General features: G+C 34.9%; 2 protein-coding genes and 2 pseudogenes across 2 annotated transcripts; 3 read left to right on the plus strand and 1 right to left on the minus strand.

The window, feature by feature from the left end:
- The first annotated feature begins 1,141 nt into the window (after positions 1-1,141).
- Positions 1,142-2,013, plus strand: LOC120166453 (annotated as a pseudogene).
- A 1,869-nt stretch (positions 2,014-3,882) lies between these two features.
- Positions 3,883-6,156, plus strand: LOC120166534 (deSI-like protein At4g17486). The gene is made up of 4 exons (XM_039175786.1): positions 3,883-4,218; positions 4,988-5,275; positions 5,819-5,896; positions 6,002-6,156. The coding sequence occupies exons 1-4, from the start codon at positions 4,029-4,031 to the stop codon at positions 6,154-6,156; spliced, it is 711 nt and encodes a 236-aa protein (XP_039031717.1). The 5' UTR covers positions 3,883-4,028.
- Positions 6,157-7,708: 1,552 nt separating this feature from the next.
- LOC120166403 lies at positions 7,709-9,241 on the plus strand (annotated as a pseudogene).
- Positions 9,242-14,353: 5,112 nt separating this feature from the next.
- Positions 14,354-17,407, minus strand: LOC120166402 (cytochrome P450 734A1-like). Its single transcript, XM_039175654.1, has 5 exons — positions 17,003-17,407; positions 15,975-16,198; positions 15,648-15,892; positions 15,127-15,496; positions 14,354-14,965 (listed from the first exon to the last, which is right to left on the minus strand). Exons 1-5 carry the CDS (start codon positions 17,277-17,279, stop codon positions 14,516-14,518), a joined length of 1,566 nt encoding a protein of 521 aa, XP_039031585.1. The 5' UTR covers positions 17,280-17,407; the 3' UTR covers positions 14,354-14,515.
- Between the last annotated feature and the right edge of the window lie 346 nt (positions 17,408-17,753).

Here is a 17,753-nt window from a genome sequence, read left to right on the forward strand (position 1 = left end):
GTCACTCCGCACTTGAATTTAACTTGTGTGTGTTTGCGCATGTAATTAATCTGGTGCCGGAAAGTGATTTTAATTGAAAAGCTTATGCTGTAAATTGTGAAATTAAGCGATTCAATGTTCAGTGCTATTTTTCTTTTGGATACTTGACATTTTGTTATAATTGAGTTTTATTCTTGATAATTGATAACGCTACATGTCAGGTTAATCACTTTTGACGGAAAAATAGATATGCAGGTGGATAGTTTCACCGTTTTGGGTTTATCTTGGAGTAGCTTTTGTATGGACTTTTATCTTGTTCTAGTTGGTTGTAAGACGAAAACTTTTGTGCAAAGTGGAGAAAACGATTATGATAGTAGCATGGGATAGTTTTAGAACCCTAAATGAAGCAAACTGATGTAAAACAGAATCTAAAAGGAGTTGCAATTGCATAAGAGAAAAAATTACCGGTAGGGAATAATACTTACATTCAGCTTAATTCTGCAGTTTGAAAATGTCATTGATGAGATATATTGCTGTAGCTTGGCCTTTTAGCAATGCCACTGCCTTGAACATTGGTAGATTCATTCTGTTGTTTGTGCCACCTGTTGTTGATTATGATTCTCATCTTTGTTATAGATTCCAGTTCTTGAAGTGTCAGCTTTGTAAGGATGATGAAATTGGAGTGATTAATGTTAGAAAAAGCTGACTGTGAACTAACTGCCTGGAATTATAATGCAGTCCTAGAATCATCTATGCTACAACCATAACTAACTGCAATATTTCTCATTATTTGGCTGTTGAATGCTAGCTAGCTACTTGATCAACAAAATCTTATTTTTAGTGATGTCTGTCTGCTATATCTAAAGTTTATCTAATGTTGTGAAAGATTCATTTTTTCTTAGGATTCTGTTTTTTCCTTTTATTTTACTTGTTAACCCAAATTTCATTTTCTGCTGAATTGTATCCTCTGTGTTTTAATCAGTGATGATGTTATGTTTTGTACTTTTAATCACTCAATTTCTGCCTTCTCAAAGGTCAAGTGACTTGGCATTAGTTTTGGACATTAGAGATTTAAATATGCCGAAGGAGAGAAGAAGCCATTCCCTTTCTTCCGATAGGTGTAGGAGATCCCCCTTCTGTAATCAATCATCACCCAAATTCCCTTCAGAAACTGAGGAAAATCTAAACGAATGAGAAGATGCCAAGTGCCCTGTCTGCATGGAGCATCCTCACAATGCAATTCTCCTCGTATGTTCTTCACATGAAAAGGGTTGTCGTCCATACATTTGTGATACAAGTTATCGCCATTCAACTGTTTTGATCAGTTTCACAAGTAATTTTCAGATGCTGCTGCTACAGCACCACAAGATCCTCAACAAGAAGGAGCTCAGCTTGTAATCACAGATGCAGCTGCAACTTCAGAATCAACTGTCTCTGAGTTGCAGGAAGAGAGTACTGAGGAAGGCCCCTCCGCCCCATCTACTGTCTCATGTGAGAAGCAAGTGCTCTCCAGACTAGTGTGCTTTCTATGTCCTGGTGAGATAAAAGATTGGGTTGTTGTAGAGCCTGCTCGGCATTTCATGAATGCCAAATTTAGAAGTTGTTCCTCCGAAACATCCGTCAGAGGCTGATCCTGAGCGACAGCGGAATTGGAGGAGGTTGGAGCGTCAAAGAGACCTTGGAAACTTGCTCAGCACACTGCAATCTTCATTTGGGGAGGAGAGGGCTGATGACAGCATATTACCGGTTGATGATGGAAGTTGGCTCACTGTGTTTTTCCTTATTCGAGTGTTCCAGCCAGGGTCTAGTCCTAGGAGCAGCAGTTGGTCTGGCACCTCAGGGGCAAGAGCTCAACTGAGAATTAGGGGGAGATTAACCAGATATTGGGGAGAAATCTATGATGGGAAAACTGGACCTACCAGAGACGAGGACAACGAGTCTTCAGATGGCGGATCATTTCCTTGGAGGAGCCGTGTAAGGTGACGGACTTCTCCTGATAATCATTCATGACTGTGATTTTAACTTTATTGTGCTCGGTTTCTTCTTTGCATGTGGGAGTTTTAATCGTAAGTGCCATGCCATACTAATCTATGCCATTTACTTTTTAGTTTGTTACTTGGTATAGCTAATAGATATCTGGTCTGACTCCGTTTTGTTTTAGGTTGGACAAGGAGAGGAATACATAAAGTCCACTGCTTGAGTGCCACTGTATCTGTTGCACACAGGGTGCAACACAGATGGTCCCGAGTTGTTTGTTGTTTTATCAAATGAGTGAACAAAAAAGGTTCCTGGGAACTTAAAATCATGCAGTATACCCTTTTTGATTCGCAGCAATTTAATATTCTGTGTTTTGGCCGCAATAATTTGAAAGGTTTACTTTTCTCAACTGTTGAGGGATATTTGTTTCTGGTTTCTTCTTTGGAGAATTGTGATGATGTTCAGAGCTATTTGTTCCCCTATTCTTGCCAAGTTGTCATCTGATTAAAAATACTATTTCCTAATACAAGTCAAACGAGACCCAATTTCAACGTTGCAGGAGTTTCTAAATTATTTTTAAAGTAATGAGATTATTATCTGGTTTACGTATAAGATATATATATATACATTGGCTATTGGCGATTAGATGTTGATTAAATAAAGACGTTATTAGAAATATATATTTTTTTAATATTAAAGTAAAATATTATCTTAAACATTATTATTTTTTATTTAAAACATTAAAAAAAATTTAACATTTTAGGTAAAATGCTCAATAACATTTTCGGTAGAAAAAATAATGTTTTAGATAGCGTTTTACCGGATATGTTAATAAATCTGGTAAAGCGCCAATAATAACATTTTCGATAGAAATAATAATATTTTCGATAATTCTTTACCAAAAAGTTAAAAAATATTTTTGATAACGTTTTTCTTTAACTGTATATTAGACTGTGACATGTGAGATTTTCCCTTAGATGTTATTTTATTTGTTTTCAACCTTTTTATTTAACTGTATAACATAAAGTCCGTCTGAATAAACTTTTGTAAATATAAAACATCGTTGATTGTGTATGTAGCTAACTTTTGTAAATATAAAACATCGTTGATTGTGTATGTAGCTATTTTTATTTTTGAAGTAGAAATGTTAGAAATTTAAATCATTTTTAAATCCAAACAAATTAAAAATAGCAAACGACAGCTAAAATGTACATTAACTCAAAGACATATTAATCGTTGTATGAGAAACAAACTTATTTAATTATTGGGTAAATAACACAAATGTTCTCTGATTATAGGATATTGTTTTATTAAGTCATTTGACTATTAAAAGTTTTAAAATGGCTCTTCGATTATGGAGTGTCGTTTTATTGAGCCATTCAACTATTAAAAATTACAAAATATCACCCGATTTTTTATTATGTTTCAAACTCATCATTTTTTGTTAAATTGGAAGATATCTGAGTTTAATGTTAACTTGTTGACTGTGATATGATCAAATTTGATCACAAAATCTGAAATGACTATTATATTCTAGTCATTATGTTAACGTTCAGTTTAAACATTCACTAATTTTTTAACAGAAAATGATGAGTCTGAAACATAATTAAGAGTTATATAATTATTTTATAACCTTTAATAGTCGATGTATTCAACAAAATAACACCTCATAATAAAAAAATATTTTATAACTTTTAACAGTCAAATAATTTAATTAAATAATATTTTATAATCGAGTGATCATTTGTATTATTTACCCTTGATTAATTTTGTTGGCGTACAAATGAATCGGTTAGTAATAGTTTGGGAACATATTATTTAACAAACATCTGAATCAACTGTAAAGCTATAGCCTATAGACAATCATAACTTGTTTTGCCGTATTTGCCCCATTTATTATCCTTCTTCCCTTTCTTTCCTTTCAATCTCCTGCAGGAAAAAAATAGAAAGGGAAATCAGATCCTTTTAGCCTCAATACATAGTTTGATCTCAGCGAGTCCTAACATACTGAAACAAAAGAAAACACAATACTGGGATTTTTGTAAATCTTATACGGCAAACTCTTTTTTTTTATGTGTGCGTTTGTGTCAACGAGAAGAAAAAAGATGGGGGCGGGGGGAGAATCTTCAAGTTCTAGCTCTGGGAATCAAAATGGGTGCTCTAACGACGTAACCAATGTGATTTTGAATGTATATGATCTAACTCCTATCAATAATTACTCTTATTGTCTTGGTTTCGGGATTTTCCACTCCGGTATTGAAGGTTTCCTCTCTTTTCTGCCTTCTCTTTGTTTTTTTTATATTGGCCGTCTGTTTCTTTTTTATGTTTCGGGATGTGGGTTATAGATTATTTTAGTTTCGTATTGCTCCAAAATGATGAAATTGGTTTCTCTCGATAGAAAATGGATATGGGATTCCCGATTTGTTTTAAATAATATTTTGCTTGCTTTTCTCCAATATGTAGCTGAAGCTTTACATTCATTTAGGTTTTTATTAGGTATGAATTATGGAGAAAATGAGATCTTTTGATGTTTGCTTAGATCTTTTTGTTAACTAGTGAATTTGTCATCTAATTTTACCGTGGTTTGAAAAGTTGTGTATGCATGAGGCAATGCATTTCTATTTTAGCAAGATTTTGTTTTGAAAATGTTTGAACAAAGGTTTCATATGTTAAATGAAGTTACTACATTTTGCTTTTGGTCATAAAATTCTCTCTATTTCTACTTCTAGTATATGTTATTCAGATTAGTTGAACATAGTTGTGGTGCTAAAGGACTCAAAGTTCCATTTGGTTAGATTAAGATTAGCTATTTGTTGGTAGTTAGTACTTGGTAGGATTGAAATGCATCGAACATCGAGGAACTTGTAACATGCTTGAAATAAAACAGCTTATTGCTACATACTTGGTTGCTGTTTAGTGGCTTCAATCTGAAACCATGCTGTTGAGGGCATTAGGCTAAATACTTCCTGTGTTGATAATCCTTTTTTCTAATTTAGGAAACTGAACTATCTATCTCAATATTTATGAACAGTTCATGGTAAAGAGTATGGATTTGGGGCACATGATTTTCCAATTAGTGGAGTTTTTGAAGTAGAGCCAAAGAGCTGCCATGGTTTTATCTACAGATGTTCTATCGCATTGGGATGCATACACATGCCTTTCTCTGAATTCAGAACATTGATCGAGAGTGTAGCTTCTGAGTACCATGGAGATACCTACCACCTCATCTCCAAGAACTGTAACCACTTTACAGATGACATAGTGCATAGATTGACTGGCAAACATATCCCCGGATGGGTAAACCGGCTGGCTCGGATAGGTTTGTTGATCCTTCCAATTGTTTATCAAATTCTGTATATGCATATATATATACGTGTCTCTTATCTTTCTTCTTCAAACTGTCCATGACATTTGATGATATCGATGATTTGCTCTTCCTTACATTATGTCAACTGTTAGATTTTGTATGGGGGTATCCCTCAAGGAATTGGCATATGTGTAGCTACTTTGTTTGATACGTTTGAAGTTTGAACAAAGCTGGTCCTTGGGCCCATTGGGAGGGGCAAACAACCCCTAAGCCAAGTCTATATTGTTATATAGTATGCTTTTCGTCATCCGTATTTGGCATTTTCCGCTAAAATGATAAAAAAGAAGGAAAATCATTTTGTGATTTTCCAAAAAAAATTAAATTAGTTGATCCTTTATTTCCATATGTAATGGGGTAAGAGGATGTATGATAGCAGCTTCCGTGGGAGAACTCCGAATTATGAAATGTCCTCTGTGAGACTCGATCCCACGACCTCAAAGTTAAGATCCTTGTGTTCTACCAACTGAGCTGGACGATTATTTTCCAAAAATGTAGGTTATTTATGCAGCTGTCTGCTTCCTGAAAGCCTTCAAGTAACCACAGTGAAACGCTTACCTGAATACCACGAAATAGGTATGCTTCCTGTCTTTTCTGCTGTATATGAAAGGTTGAATCTTCCATTTACAAATTCTGATAGCTGAGACTTTCTTCTGCTTCTTTTGGCTGGGTTGGTTCCAGAAGAAGGAATTGAAACTGTCTCAATAGCCAGGGCCCGCGACTCGACAGAAATCGACGATACAGATACGGAGAAGCAGTTGCTCTCACCAAAAGAGGGACCTTCGGATATATCTTTTATTAAAGAAGCTCGAACCTGCGACCGCAAAGAAGCTTAAAAAAGGAGAGAGTGCATTGCATGACTTTGATTTTAATTGTTGTCATTAGATTTCCAATTCCAATTTTTTTGATTTATTAATTAATTATTTTCTCTTGTTCTTTATGAAGTTAACCAAGCACAGGCATCTTCCATCTCCTCAAGGACCAATTCTATATAGTTGAAAAAAGCATCCAATTTAAGTCAAATATATGTACATAATAGATTATATAAAGAAAATAATTAAGTAATAATTTTAAATAATCTATAGTGATTATAAAGTAGGTGTTTATTTATAAATTTTTCATTTATTAACAATGCACACGTACATTATAAACATAATTGGTCACATTCGAGTCACCTAAAAAAGAATAATACTCTATTTTACAATTAAGATGATTCAATGAATTCAATAATTAAGTAATATTTTTTGTGAAGAAAACATCGATTTGATATAATATAAACTTCAATCAACTTTAAAATTAATTTTCTTAAGGGGTGGACTTCTGGTCTATTGAGAGCAAGCCTTCTTTCAGCTGGAGTATGCGGAAGATCATGAAAATCATAGGTGACTTGCAACCTTTGTTCTCAGGTACTATGAATTGGGGCAAGGTAAATGCTCGTTGGATATGGTAGGAGATTAGGGGGAGAAGTGCGAAGGTTGATTGGCATAAGGTTATTTGGTTTCCAATGCACATACCAAAACACTCGCTAATTGCTTGGATGGCTATTTTAAATAGGCTGTCAACTGCTGATAAACTTGCTCGTTTGAGAATTGAGGTGAATGAAAAGTGCAGATTGTGTGAAGATGTGCCCGAGACTCGTAGTCATATTTTCTTTGAATGCTCGTTCTCGAAGGCTATTTGGGAGGAAATTACACGACTGTGCAACGTTAACAGAGTTGTGGGGACTTGGGAGGAGGAGTTGAGTTGGGCAATTTCTCGATTTAAAGGAAAATATTTCCCTATGTTTATCCTTAGAGTTGCTTGGTGTGCTTACATTTACTGTGTTTGGGAGGAGAGGAATCATAGACAGTTTAGGGGAATTAGTAGAGATATTGAAAATGTGATAAATTGTATTAAAGAGATAATTAGAGTAAGAGCTGCTAGAATAGTGATTAAGAGCAGTGTGATTAATTGTAATCTTTGCCTTGTTTAGGGGATTGCTACCTCCTAGAGGGCTTCGTTTTGGTCTGTTTTGTGGGATATGTATTTTTTGTAGTAGTGTGTTTTTGTCTACTACTTCTTGGATAATAATATGAGCAATTTATCAAAAAAAAAAATTAATTTTCATACTAATCATCTAAATATAATTTAAATTTAATTAATAGAATAAATTTGTTTTTAACCTTTTCTTGATAAGTCAAGTATATATAGTAAATTAAATTTTGAATTATTAACGATAATAATTTATAAAGTAATTTTGAAATTTATTTCAAGCTCATTCTCCCGCATAAATTATCATGAGACGCAATAAGGTATTAAACCTCACCGCCTATGACGACGTTGCCCTAAAAACTACTTTCACTATTTCCCGCCGTGTAAAAAGCTTTGAGTTTATTTAAAAAAAAAAAACTTTGAGCTTAGAGCGTTTAGTGACAAAGAGGGAGAATGGGGAGCCGTACAAATGGCGTCGCAGGCGGTAGCAGCAATCGACCGGTGGATAAAGGAGCTGATTTTGCCAATTACTTCTGCAGTTATGCTTGTCTTTACCACCAGAAAGAGATGCTCAGTGATCGAGTCCGCATGGACGCTTACTACAATGCCGTTTTTAAGAACAAACATCACTTCCAAGGAAAGGTAACGCCTTTTCCTTTTATTTTCTGCCTTAAAGTTTAGAACTTGAATCCAAATATGTAAAAAGAGAGACGTTTTATGTTTGGGTATTAACTTAGTAAGTTGGTAAAACTTATATATCAGCGAGAGACAGTTGGGTGTTATTGTTTTGTTGTTTGAAATGCCTCAAAGTTACTCTTTTGTTTTCCTTTGTGCTTTGTTATTCCTTAGTGGAAATAAACTTGAGAAAGCTATGAAAGTTTAAAAAATTAAAGCAGAACATTTTTAGATAACATGCAACTATTATAAACTAGGAAAGCAAAGAAAATGAATAAATTTTGAAAGGGGTGTTCAGTTTTCTTATTGATTACATTGCTATTGTATATATCGTTTTGGGGTGGATTGTTTTTGTCACTATGTTTAGTTTTGACAGCCCCTCCCAATTTTTTTTGGGTGTAATAGCGTTTTAGGTCCTTTTTAGTTTAAATATTAGTTAAATAAGACTTTTTTCCTCGCAATTTTTATATTTAAATACTTCATTGAACCTTGTTCTTTCATTGTAAATAAAATTAGCCCCTTCCAATGTTTGATCATAGCTCGGTCCCTTGTTAGATGTAGGAACTGGAAGTGGCATTCTAGCCATCTGGTCTGCCCAGGCTGGTGCAAGGAAGGTCTATGCTGTTGAAGCAACCAAGTTGTCAGAGCATGGTGCTCAATCTGTTCTGTGGATTTGCTGGATGGTTTGATGTGCATTTCCGAGTAAGTTGAGCCTCAGCATTCCTTATTAGTCTGGCGGGACCAACCGAATGAAATGGCTTCATGTGTGCGAGATAACTCCTGTTCTTATCTTTTGTGCAACAGGGAAGAAGGGAGGATCATGCTCAGCAAGAGATTGAGTTAACAACTGCTCCTAGTCCAAATAATGGCACTTATTGGGTCAACAGGTCTGAATTGCTCAAATCAACCCACATACTTCAACTACAAGTATGCGATTGCTAAAACATTTGGGAACAATTTAAAATCATGCATTTGAATCCCAGTTCTAGAAAGCCTGATCAAGCAATTTGTTACTTGCCCTTCTGCCCTAATTTATGCATGCATTTAAAGTTAGTGCTTGTTTATATGCAAGGCTTTGGTTTGGCAGTGTTGCATAATATTTTGGAGCCTAGTTTATTTCATAAAGTATGATCATGAGTATTTGCTTCTTCATTTTCCTGATGATTTTTTATTGCTTTTTATTTTTGTACAGTTTTTTTTTTCTTTCATCCTCTTCATGTTGATGAAGAGACCAACCTCAATGCTTCTTTCTCAATGAACCGTTCTATCGATTAATGGAGGTTGAATTTGATGTTAAGATCAGCAAACCTTCTTGCGATGTACTCCCTCCAGTTAATAAGTTCTACATAGAGTGAGGACAGCAATGAATGGCTGATTCTATTTTTCGCAATTTCAACATTATGTAATGTATATATCGCCACTGGCTGGTTATTACCCGAATCATCCTTTTGCTTTTCAGTTGATAAAACATGAGTTGGTGTAGTTTTGCTAGAGATACACGTGATGTTAGTAACTAGAAAGCTACTATATGTACCGGAACTTGTTAAGTTATTGAGGCATCTAAATTTATTGCTTTAGTAGAAACTGCTATTTCTGTTTCTTTCCCCAAACCAGGGCTGTCATTATGTATGGAATTTGAATTCAACGCCTTACAACAATGGCTATATTGTCGTCCTCGTTCTGATCAAGCAATGCCGACTCGCTAACGAATATTGAGTTCTTCCTGAACTTGTCACTAGCCGCAATGGCAGTATCCCTGCTTTCTAGAGCAGCAACAACAGTTGGATTACCATCATCGCAACTCATTGAAATAGAAATCCATTTACCTTGGATTCTGGTTTTAATATGTTATGGCTTCTTAAACACATTATCCCCTTTAATTGTGTGTTAAAACTTGTTCTTAGGACACGAGAATGTTGGAGCCATTGTTATAATTAAATAAAACAATAGGTTGCTGATTAGGAGATATTAAGTTGTCAATATGTCATACATATCCCTATTTGTACTTCTGGTGTGTGTATGTGTGTTTTAATGGCATTCTGATGTTTTTGGCAGTAAACATACTGCACGGGGCAGTGCAGATGATGCTGAAATCCACAACAAAAACTGTATAAATTTGTCACCAACCAGTTCATTTTGTCAGAACCCTTTAACTATTGCGACGGTAACGAACAAGAGAGCCTTGGCGGATCCCCGTCCTACTCGATTTACGTGCTGGATCCTGTTCTTGTAACAACAAATGTGGGGTCCCGGAACAGGTTTCTTACAATATTTCCAAAACATCATACAAGTTAGTTCAGCCGTCAATCATATGTACATAGGAGATTCGATATCCTTGTTTTTATGCATTCCCCTTGTGAATTCGTGTTCTTAAGAGGTACAAGTGAAGTTGCTTTCATTCACCGAGCTTTCATCACTGAATATTACTTGACAATCACGCCCCCACCTGGAAACAGTCCAAACGTCGATGTTAGTGTGTATATATGAGGAGCTTAGGGACCGAGTGGTTAGCTTCTGGAAAGAGAAATTTGAAGGAGAAAGGCGACAATATCAACAGCCTACTCACAAACAATCTACCCGACATACAAAAACCACTGTAGCATTGACTCCACTCCCACAAGACCAACTCTGCCAGCTCTAGCTACGTACGTTTTATCTTTACTCTCTCTAGGTCCGATTTTGATTGAGACCGAAACAAAAAATTTAAGTATATACTTTTTTCTGGAGTGATTTTAAGATAATATATGTTCAAAATCTTTCATAGTCATTGAAAACATACACGTGTCCTACAAAAGTATCTATTCGAACATAATTTTTTAAAAAATAACAACACTTTAGATTCAATTATAAATATACATGTAATATATATAGTATTTTGGTTTTATATAACCGAAGAGAGTATTAATGGGGTTCCACCAAATCCTCTGCCACTGGATCATTTGCAACTCTTAACAATTGTGCTCCCATGTGGTAATGTCCCCCCCACCCCCTTCCCTATGGGGAGACACCGATTTCTCTATCATTTTCGTTGCCCCCACCCATTGCCTTTCTCTTTTTGTTCTTATTCTTCAAATTTCCATGCTATGGAGGGTTCATTTTCTTCCATGTTTTCGGCCAAATTACTACATTTAGGTGACATTAATTCATTTTTTAGTGTGTCTTTGATCTCTTCATTTTTTTTTTATCGAGATGAGTTAAATATCTTTTTGTGTAATGGTATTAATGTATGTTAAGACGTTGTAAATTAAATAAATTGGGTTTCAAAGATCTTTCCATAATGGATCGAGTGTTTTAATCGATTAGTTAATCGAATACATATAATTGTATAAATAACAATAACATATACCTTCCATCATTTCGTAATAGTGTCACTACTATGAATGACCTATCAATATACTAAAGAATAAAAGAAAATTAACTAGTATGGTGTGTAAGAGTAGAATATACAATATTTTAAGATGAAGTATACAAATGGCCACTGGCTATAGAGTATTACTTTATTAAGTCTCTCAACTTTTAGAAGTTATAAAATAGTCCTCCGACTATAGAATGTTGCTTTGTAAGTCCCTCGACATTATAAGTTACAAAATAGTCACCCAACTACTCATTATGTTCCAAAATCGTCATTTTTTCTATTAAAAAAGTGATGGTTGTTTAAGTTGGACGTTAATATGATGATTAAATTTTATTATATCATAGTCTACTTGTTAACATTCAGCTCAAAATACCGTCCATTATTTAACAGAAAATAATGAGTTTAGACCATAATGAATATTCGGGTGATCATTTTGTAAATTTTAATAGTCGAGGGACTCAACAAAGTAATATTATATGATCGAAGGACCATTTTGTAACATTTAATAGTCGAGGGACTTAATAAAGTAATATCCTATAATCGGGGGACCATTTGTGTACTTTATCCTATATTTTATATTATGTTTTTAAAGGGAAAAAAAGTTAAATTTAGGTGGCATGAGGTTCTTTTTTAGTTTGTGTTTGATCTCTTCAAATTTTCATCAAAAGAAGTTAGTATTTATTGTGTAATGGTATAAGTGTGTGTTACGAGGGTTTTAAGGGTTTTTTTATGTTTTGAGCGAAGTCAAGAATTTAAATAAAAAATATAACTAAAGTAAATTGGACGTAGGAGTTGGTTCTATAATAGATTAAATATTTTAATTGAATAATTAAAATTATATATATAAAAAAATAATGACATATCTTTCATCACTTCATAATAATCACTTTTATAATCAACCTATCAATATATTTAAAAGAATAAAAGAAAATCAACAAATATTGTGCGTAGAAGCAGAGTATATTATATTTTTTTAAAATGTTAAATTTGAATTTTTGGAAACAATGCTATTAGAAAAATAATAACAAATCCCGGACTGTAACATACAACGACTATGAAATATATATATTAAAAAATTTAAAATTATAAAAGATTCAACGTATTATTATAAATTATTTATAAATTTAAATATAAATTATTTAAAATAAAATATTAATTATATTATTTTATAATTATTTTTATAATTTTTATATGATTTTTAAAGGTACATTATATTTTTTTATTACTAAAAATATTATAGAAAATAATGTAATTATATTTTATTTTAAATAATTTACCTTTAAATTCTTAACTAATTTATAATTATACGTTGAATCTTTTAAAATTTTAAATTTTTATAAATTCAATTAGTAGTATTCAGTAGTGCTCGTCGAACGTGACATACTCATACTATATATATAATAATAATAATAATAATAAATATATATATATATACTAATATATGTAGAAGATAAGGTGTCACGGTGATTGGAGAAAGGTGATTATATAATTTGGGCAATCATTTCAAGGAGAAGGATGGAAAATCATGGCATTGCTCATTTGGTGTTATGCATGGAGGCCTAGACAAAGTTTGCATCGATCAATGGCAGACAAAAGCGAGCCCAAGAAAATAGCATGGGTTTAACAGTACCAAATTAATATTAGCTCGGTACCTAGGTAACTATATTTAATTAAACCTAATGAATTTAATATTAGCTCGGTACCTAGGTATCTATATATACAATTATATCTCATGAAATTATTAACTAGCTAGTAAGATTGTTGCTAATCCAGCTTATAATTAAATTAATTAAGAGTATTATAATTTTTAAACATGCATACAAAATTTGTGTTATGGAGACAAATGACGATATAATATATAAAGACGACGTAAATTTTGGGTCCACTAGAATGCTGATTTCGTGGTATGGTAGTAAGGTAGGGGGAGAAATTTGCCTAGATGTCAATGTTGAGAGGCATGCTTAAGACAAAGCACAAAAGAACAAAAGAAGCCTTCCATTAATTTGTTAAATATATATGTCATTGACCATAGGATAACTGTTGATCAATGTAAATATATATGAGTTGTTGCACGAATCAACTTACCTAAATTGTTAAAAGAATCGTTGTTCTTTCAAGAGGTCAAGAGTTCGAAATTCTACTTTATAATCACTTTAGTTTAATAAAATAATATATACGAAGACATAAAGAGAAGGATAATTGATTAAAGAAATGAAAATTAGGGATAGCATGTAATCATAGATGGGATCACATGCTCGGTAGCATGCTCTGATTCCTTTAACAAACATCTTTTTTTCTCTCTCTCTTTCTCTCTCAAATATTAGAACGAAATGTACCTCAAACCACATGCCTCTTGGGAACCAGCAAATCCTTTTTCATTTTACTTTTGTCTGTGTGTAAATGACAAGAATTCTTAATTAATTGCAGAAAGTAGAGCATGAAGAAATCCAAAAAAAAATATTGTAAATTTAAATAATATCTTACTTCTCGTTATGATACAACTCAAAGCCCCATAAAGTAGTGTAGGTGAAATTAGTGAATGTATTATCGTGTTTCTTATATAGAATAAAAAGTACACTTGCATGCTGGATTAAAGCATTTTTGGCTTAAAGGAACATTTGATGTCTTTGGGTACTGCAACAGTCTTTTTCATTTTTTTTAATATTCATAGTAACGTAAAGATCGCCGATTTGGGTGGCCGTGCCCTCTTTCTCCCTCTATTTTTTTGTCTAGCAAACCTCGAAAAATGACAAAGAAACTTCGGTGTTGGTATCTGCACCGTACTTTACCTGGGGAAACTCAGAATTTACCATTTCCCACGAATTATGCCTCTTAAGAAGAATGTTTGGGGTCGCAACATATTAATTGTCAGTGTTCAAATTCAATGATATATTTAAAAAAACTGAAATCCGTTCCAAGTAAATGTTTTATTTTCAGTAGGAGGAAGGAATTAGGGATTGTCATGCTGCAGTGCAACAGGGCAGAGCAGTTAATTTCATGTAGACCCATAGATTTTCTTTTTTTTAATCATAGAAAACAATTTCATGAATTTCATAATATTACAAAACTGTGTTGCATAATTTACATACATATTGGGATGACGAACACTTATCTACTTTGTTAGCCATTTCCCCAAAATCCTAAAGGAACTGATAAGAAGAGCTTCCAAAGCCATGGGATCAAATCAGGACCCTTCAGTCTTGAGGTATAGTAGAGTCCGGCAGAGGTTGAAAGATGACCGGTGCTCCATATTGTGGGTAAAGTAGCATCAGAACCGTTGGTGCGTGTTGATAAGTCGGGGCCAATCTAAAAGAGAAACGTTGGAGTATGATCAAGAGAGCCAACTTGGCTTGTAGAATGGCCAGGTTTTGGCCGATGCACGTGCGAACCCCTAGCCCAAACGGGATGAACCCGACCGGATGTTTCGCAGCACGTGCCACGCCCTCGGAGAATCGAGCCGGGTTGAATTCATTAGCATCGTTCCCCCATATGGCTTGATCGTGATGGACGGCCAAGATTGGTATCAGAAGCTCGGTCCCACGAGGGATCATGTAGCCCCCTAGCTCTGCATCAGCTTTGGCCCGTCTGATCGTGGCTATCGTTGGTGGGTACAACCGCAGGGATTCATTTAAGATCATGGTCAGCTGCACACCAAAATATGTGAACCCAAAATCAGAATGTTTTACTGATTTATACTCCTTTTCTTGAGTTAAAACCATGGCTTAAACAAGAGCAAAGAGACAAATCATATGACACTTGTCTTTAATGCAAAAGGAAGGGGGGGCCTTAGGCTTTTTTTTTATACCGTCTTAAGCTTTACAACATCTTCTTTGGAAGGTATGTCACGTGATCCACACACCCTTAGCACCTCCTCACGTGCTTGCACCTGCCAATGGGGATGCATTGCTAGTAGAATAGTGGTCCACGTCAACAAATTGGATGTGGTCTGTTTGCCGGCGAAGAAAAAGCTCTTGCACTCTTCGATTATGTCATGGACTGTGATACTTGGACACGAATTTGAGGCCTGCAACATTAATCCCAGCAAATCCTTTGGTCCTTTCTCTTGCACTATGCTCCCCAAGTTCTCTTTCCGTCGTTCGATTAGCTTTATCAGTGATTTTTTAATCTCCCTGTCCAATTTCCAAAAGTTTATGTTCCTCTTGGTCGGCAAAAATCTGAAATTTCAAGACCCCAAATTTAGGCATTTCGTATAGTACTGAGCCAGATGACTACACGACAAGGAATATAAACCTTTTGGTACGTGAAAAACTAGGACAAGGGATAATGGATGCAATGATTGATGATATAGAATTTCGAAACATTTACCTATAACCAGGGATGAAAACTTTTTGAAACGCCTCGGCTGCTAACACCATTTGTTGAGCTTGTAGACGAAAAATGGCCTTTCCATCTTCATAACTGGTCCCAAACGCGGTACGGCCGATAACATCTTCGGTGAGTGTTTGAAACCATTCGCAAACTTCGATTTCGATCTCGCCGGAGCCGGTTGGCATTGCCGACCATTTCTCGAGCATATCTGTTACTCTTTCTGCCACCAATGGCACCAGTAGCTACAATTAAAGAAAATGAAAAAGGATTATGTTTTAATGAAAAAGTTGATATGAGAAATGAATGACGTGATTAGTTAATTACTTTGAGATTCTCCATATGGAAAGTGGGGGTGATGATTTTCCTATGATGAGCCCATTTTTCGCCTTTGAGACTAAGGAGGCCTTCGCCTTCGAGCTGTTTCATGAGAGGGTGGGCTTCATTCTTCTCATAGGAATCAGACTTGGAAGTGAAGATTTCCCTTATGAGATCCGGGTCAGCCACAGTGAGGCGAACCGTTGGACCAAACCAGACCAGAAACGTTGCACCTGAGAATCAGGAATTAACAGTGAAAAAACATTAAACACATTTACACCGTCATATTAAACAAACAACACATGTTCTGCTGTAGACGAAGAAACAAAAATAAAAAAAGGGAAGATTTTACACCGAGGAGGGAGTGGCAGGGAACCTCATGTAGTAAGTATCAAGTTTGCGAAAGAGGAAAAATGAGCAGCAAAGAAATGACAACCCATTAATTAATTCAGAAGGAAATGATGGATACATGTATAGTACTGTATATAATAATAGAAAATGAGGGAGGGCAGAGAGAAGAAGACAACTCAGAAACAGTGGTTACTAGCAAACATAATACAACTTCATTATCAGAAACAAAAGCCAAAAGGAAGATGACATACAAAAAGCAGAGAAAGATGGCAAAGACAGTAAAAGTGCTTTGAAAAGGATAGAAATATATAGAGAGAGAGAGATGGGATTATATGAAAATCAAGGGGTTAAGGAGAGAGGGTGCAAGAAAATAAGGGAAAAAGGGAAGAAAAATAGAAGTGGAACCGTCCAAAAATTCCTCAACTTCAACATCAAGCATCAAAGGCTCTGAAAAAGGCTGTAAAGTTTAAAAGGGCAAGTACCCGAACTCAAAAAAAAAAAACCTTTGAGAAGTCACAAAATTTTCAAGGATCGATCATAGACGTAAACCATGATGATCGAAACCCTCTCGTTTTGCTTTAACAATGGACTGAAAAAGAAGCCACATTAACACATTTAAAAGGAGAAATCTAAAATCAAAAGGGATGGTGTTGAAGGTCTAGAAGGAGAAAGAATAATGACAATACCATAGATTTTCCTCCAATGATGATAGAAAGAGAGAACTCTGGGGAGAATATTGTGGGAGAAAGGCATGGGTTGAGATGAAGCCTTTAACATCATGCCCACAACCTCCTTAACATTTCCAATGAAGAAATGGTAAGGGGGTCCTCGTATCCCTTGCCTTGAGAAATGATCTTCGATCCTCTTTGGTCTCCACCAAAGCAACACTGTCACTTTTAAAACCAAAACTAACACCATGAACGATATGGCTACCAGCTTCACCCACTGCAGAACACCCTCCATTTTTCTTCAGCAAAGAACTAAACAAAGAAGAAGAAAGAAAGAAAGACAAATGACTTTGGCTTCTCTCTTTTCGCACAGTTTTACTCCTTAGTGTGGAGCAGCCTTTTTTCCCCTTCTTATCTGCTTTAGCTTATGTTGGTTTACTTGCCTCCCTTTGTTGGCCTTTTATTAGTACAACGAAAGGGGGGGAGAGGGTGGAAAATAAAGGTTCTATTTTAAAAATAAAAAAATAAAAATAAAGGGCGAGATTTAACAAACCCAGATCAACGGCGTACGGGCTGCAACGGGAATAAGGGTCAACGTGAAGAGTGTTTTTCTTTTTCCCTATGACTGAGTGTTGGGAGTTACATGAGTTCTTACTATTACGTTTAGTTAGCAGAAAAACTCAATTGTTAAATTATTTTTTTATTGATATGAGACAAGTATAAAATAATGTATATTTAAAGATAAATTTTAATTATATGACATTGTACG

This window comes from Hibiscus syriacus, unplaced genomic scaffold, assembly GCF_006381635.1.
Source record: "Hibiscus syriacus cultivar Baekdansim isolate YM2019G1 unplaced genomic scaffold, ASM638163v2 tig00111640_pilon, whole genome shotgun sequence".
NCBI lineage: Eukaryota > Viridiplantae > Streptophyta > Magnoliopsida > Malvales > Malvaceae > Hibiscus > Hibiscus syriacus.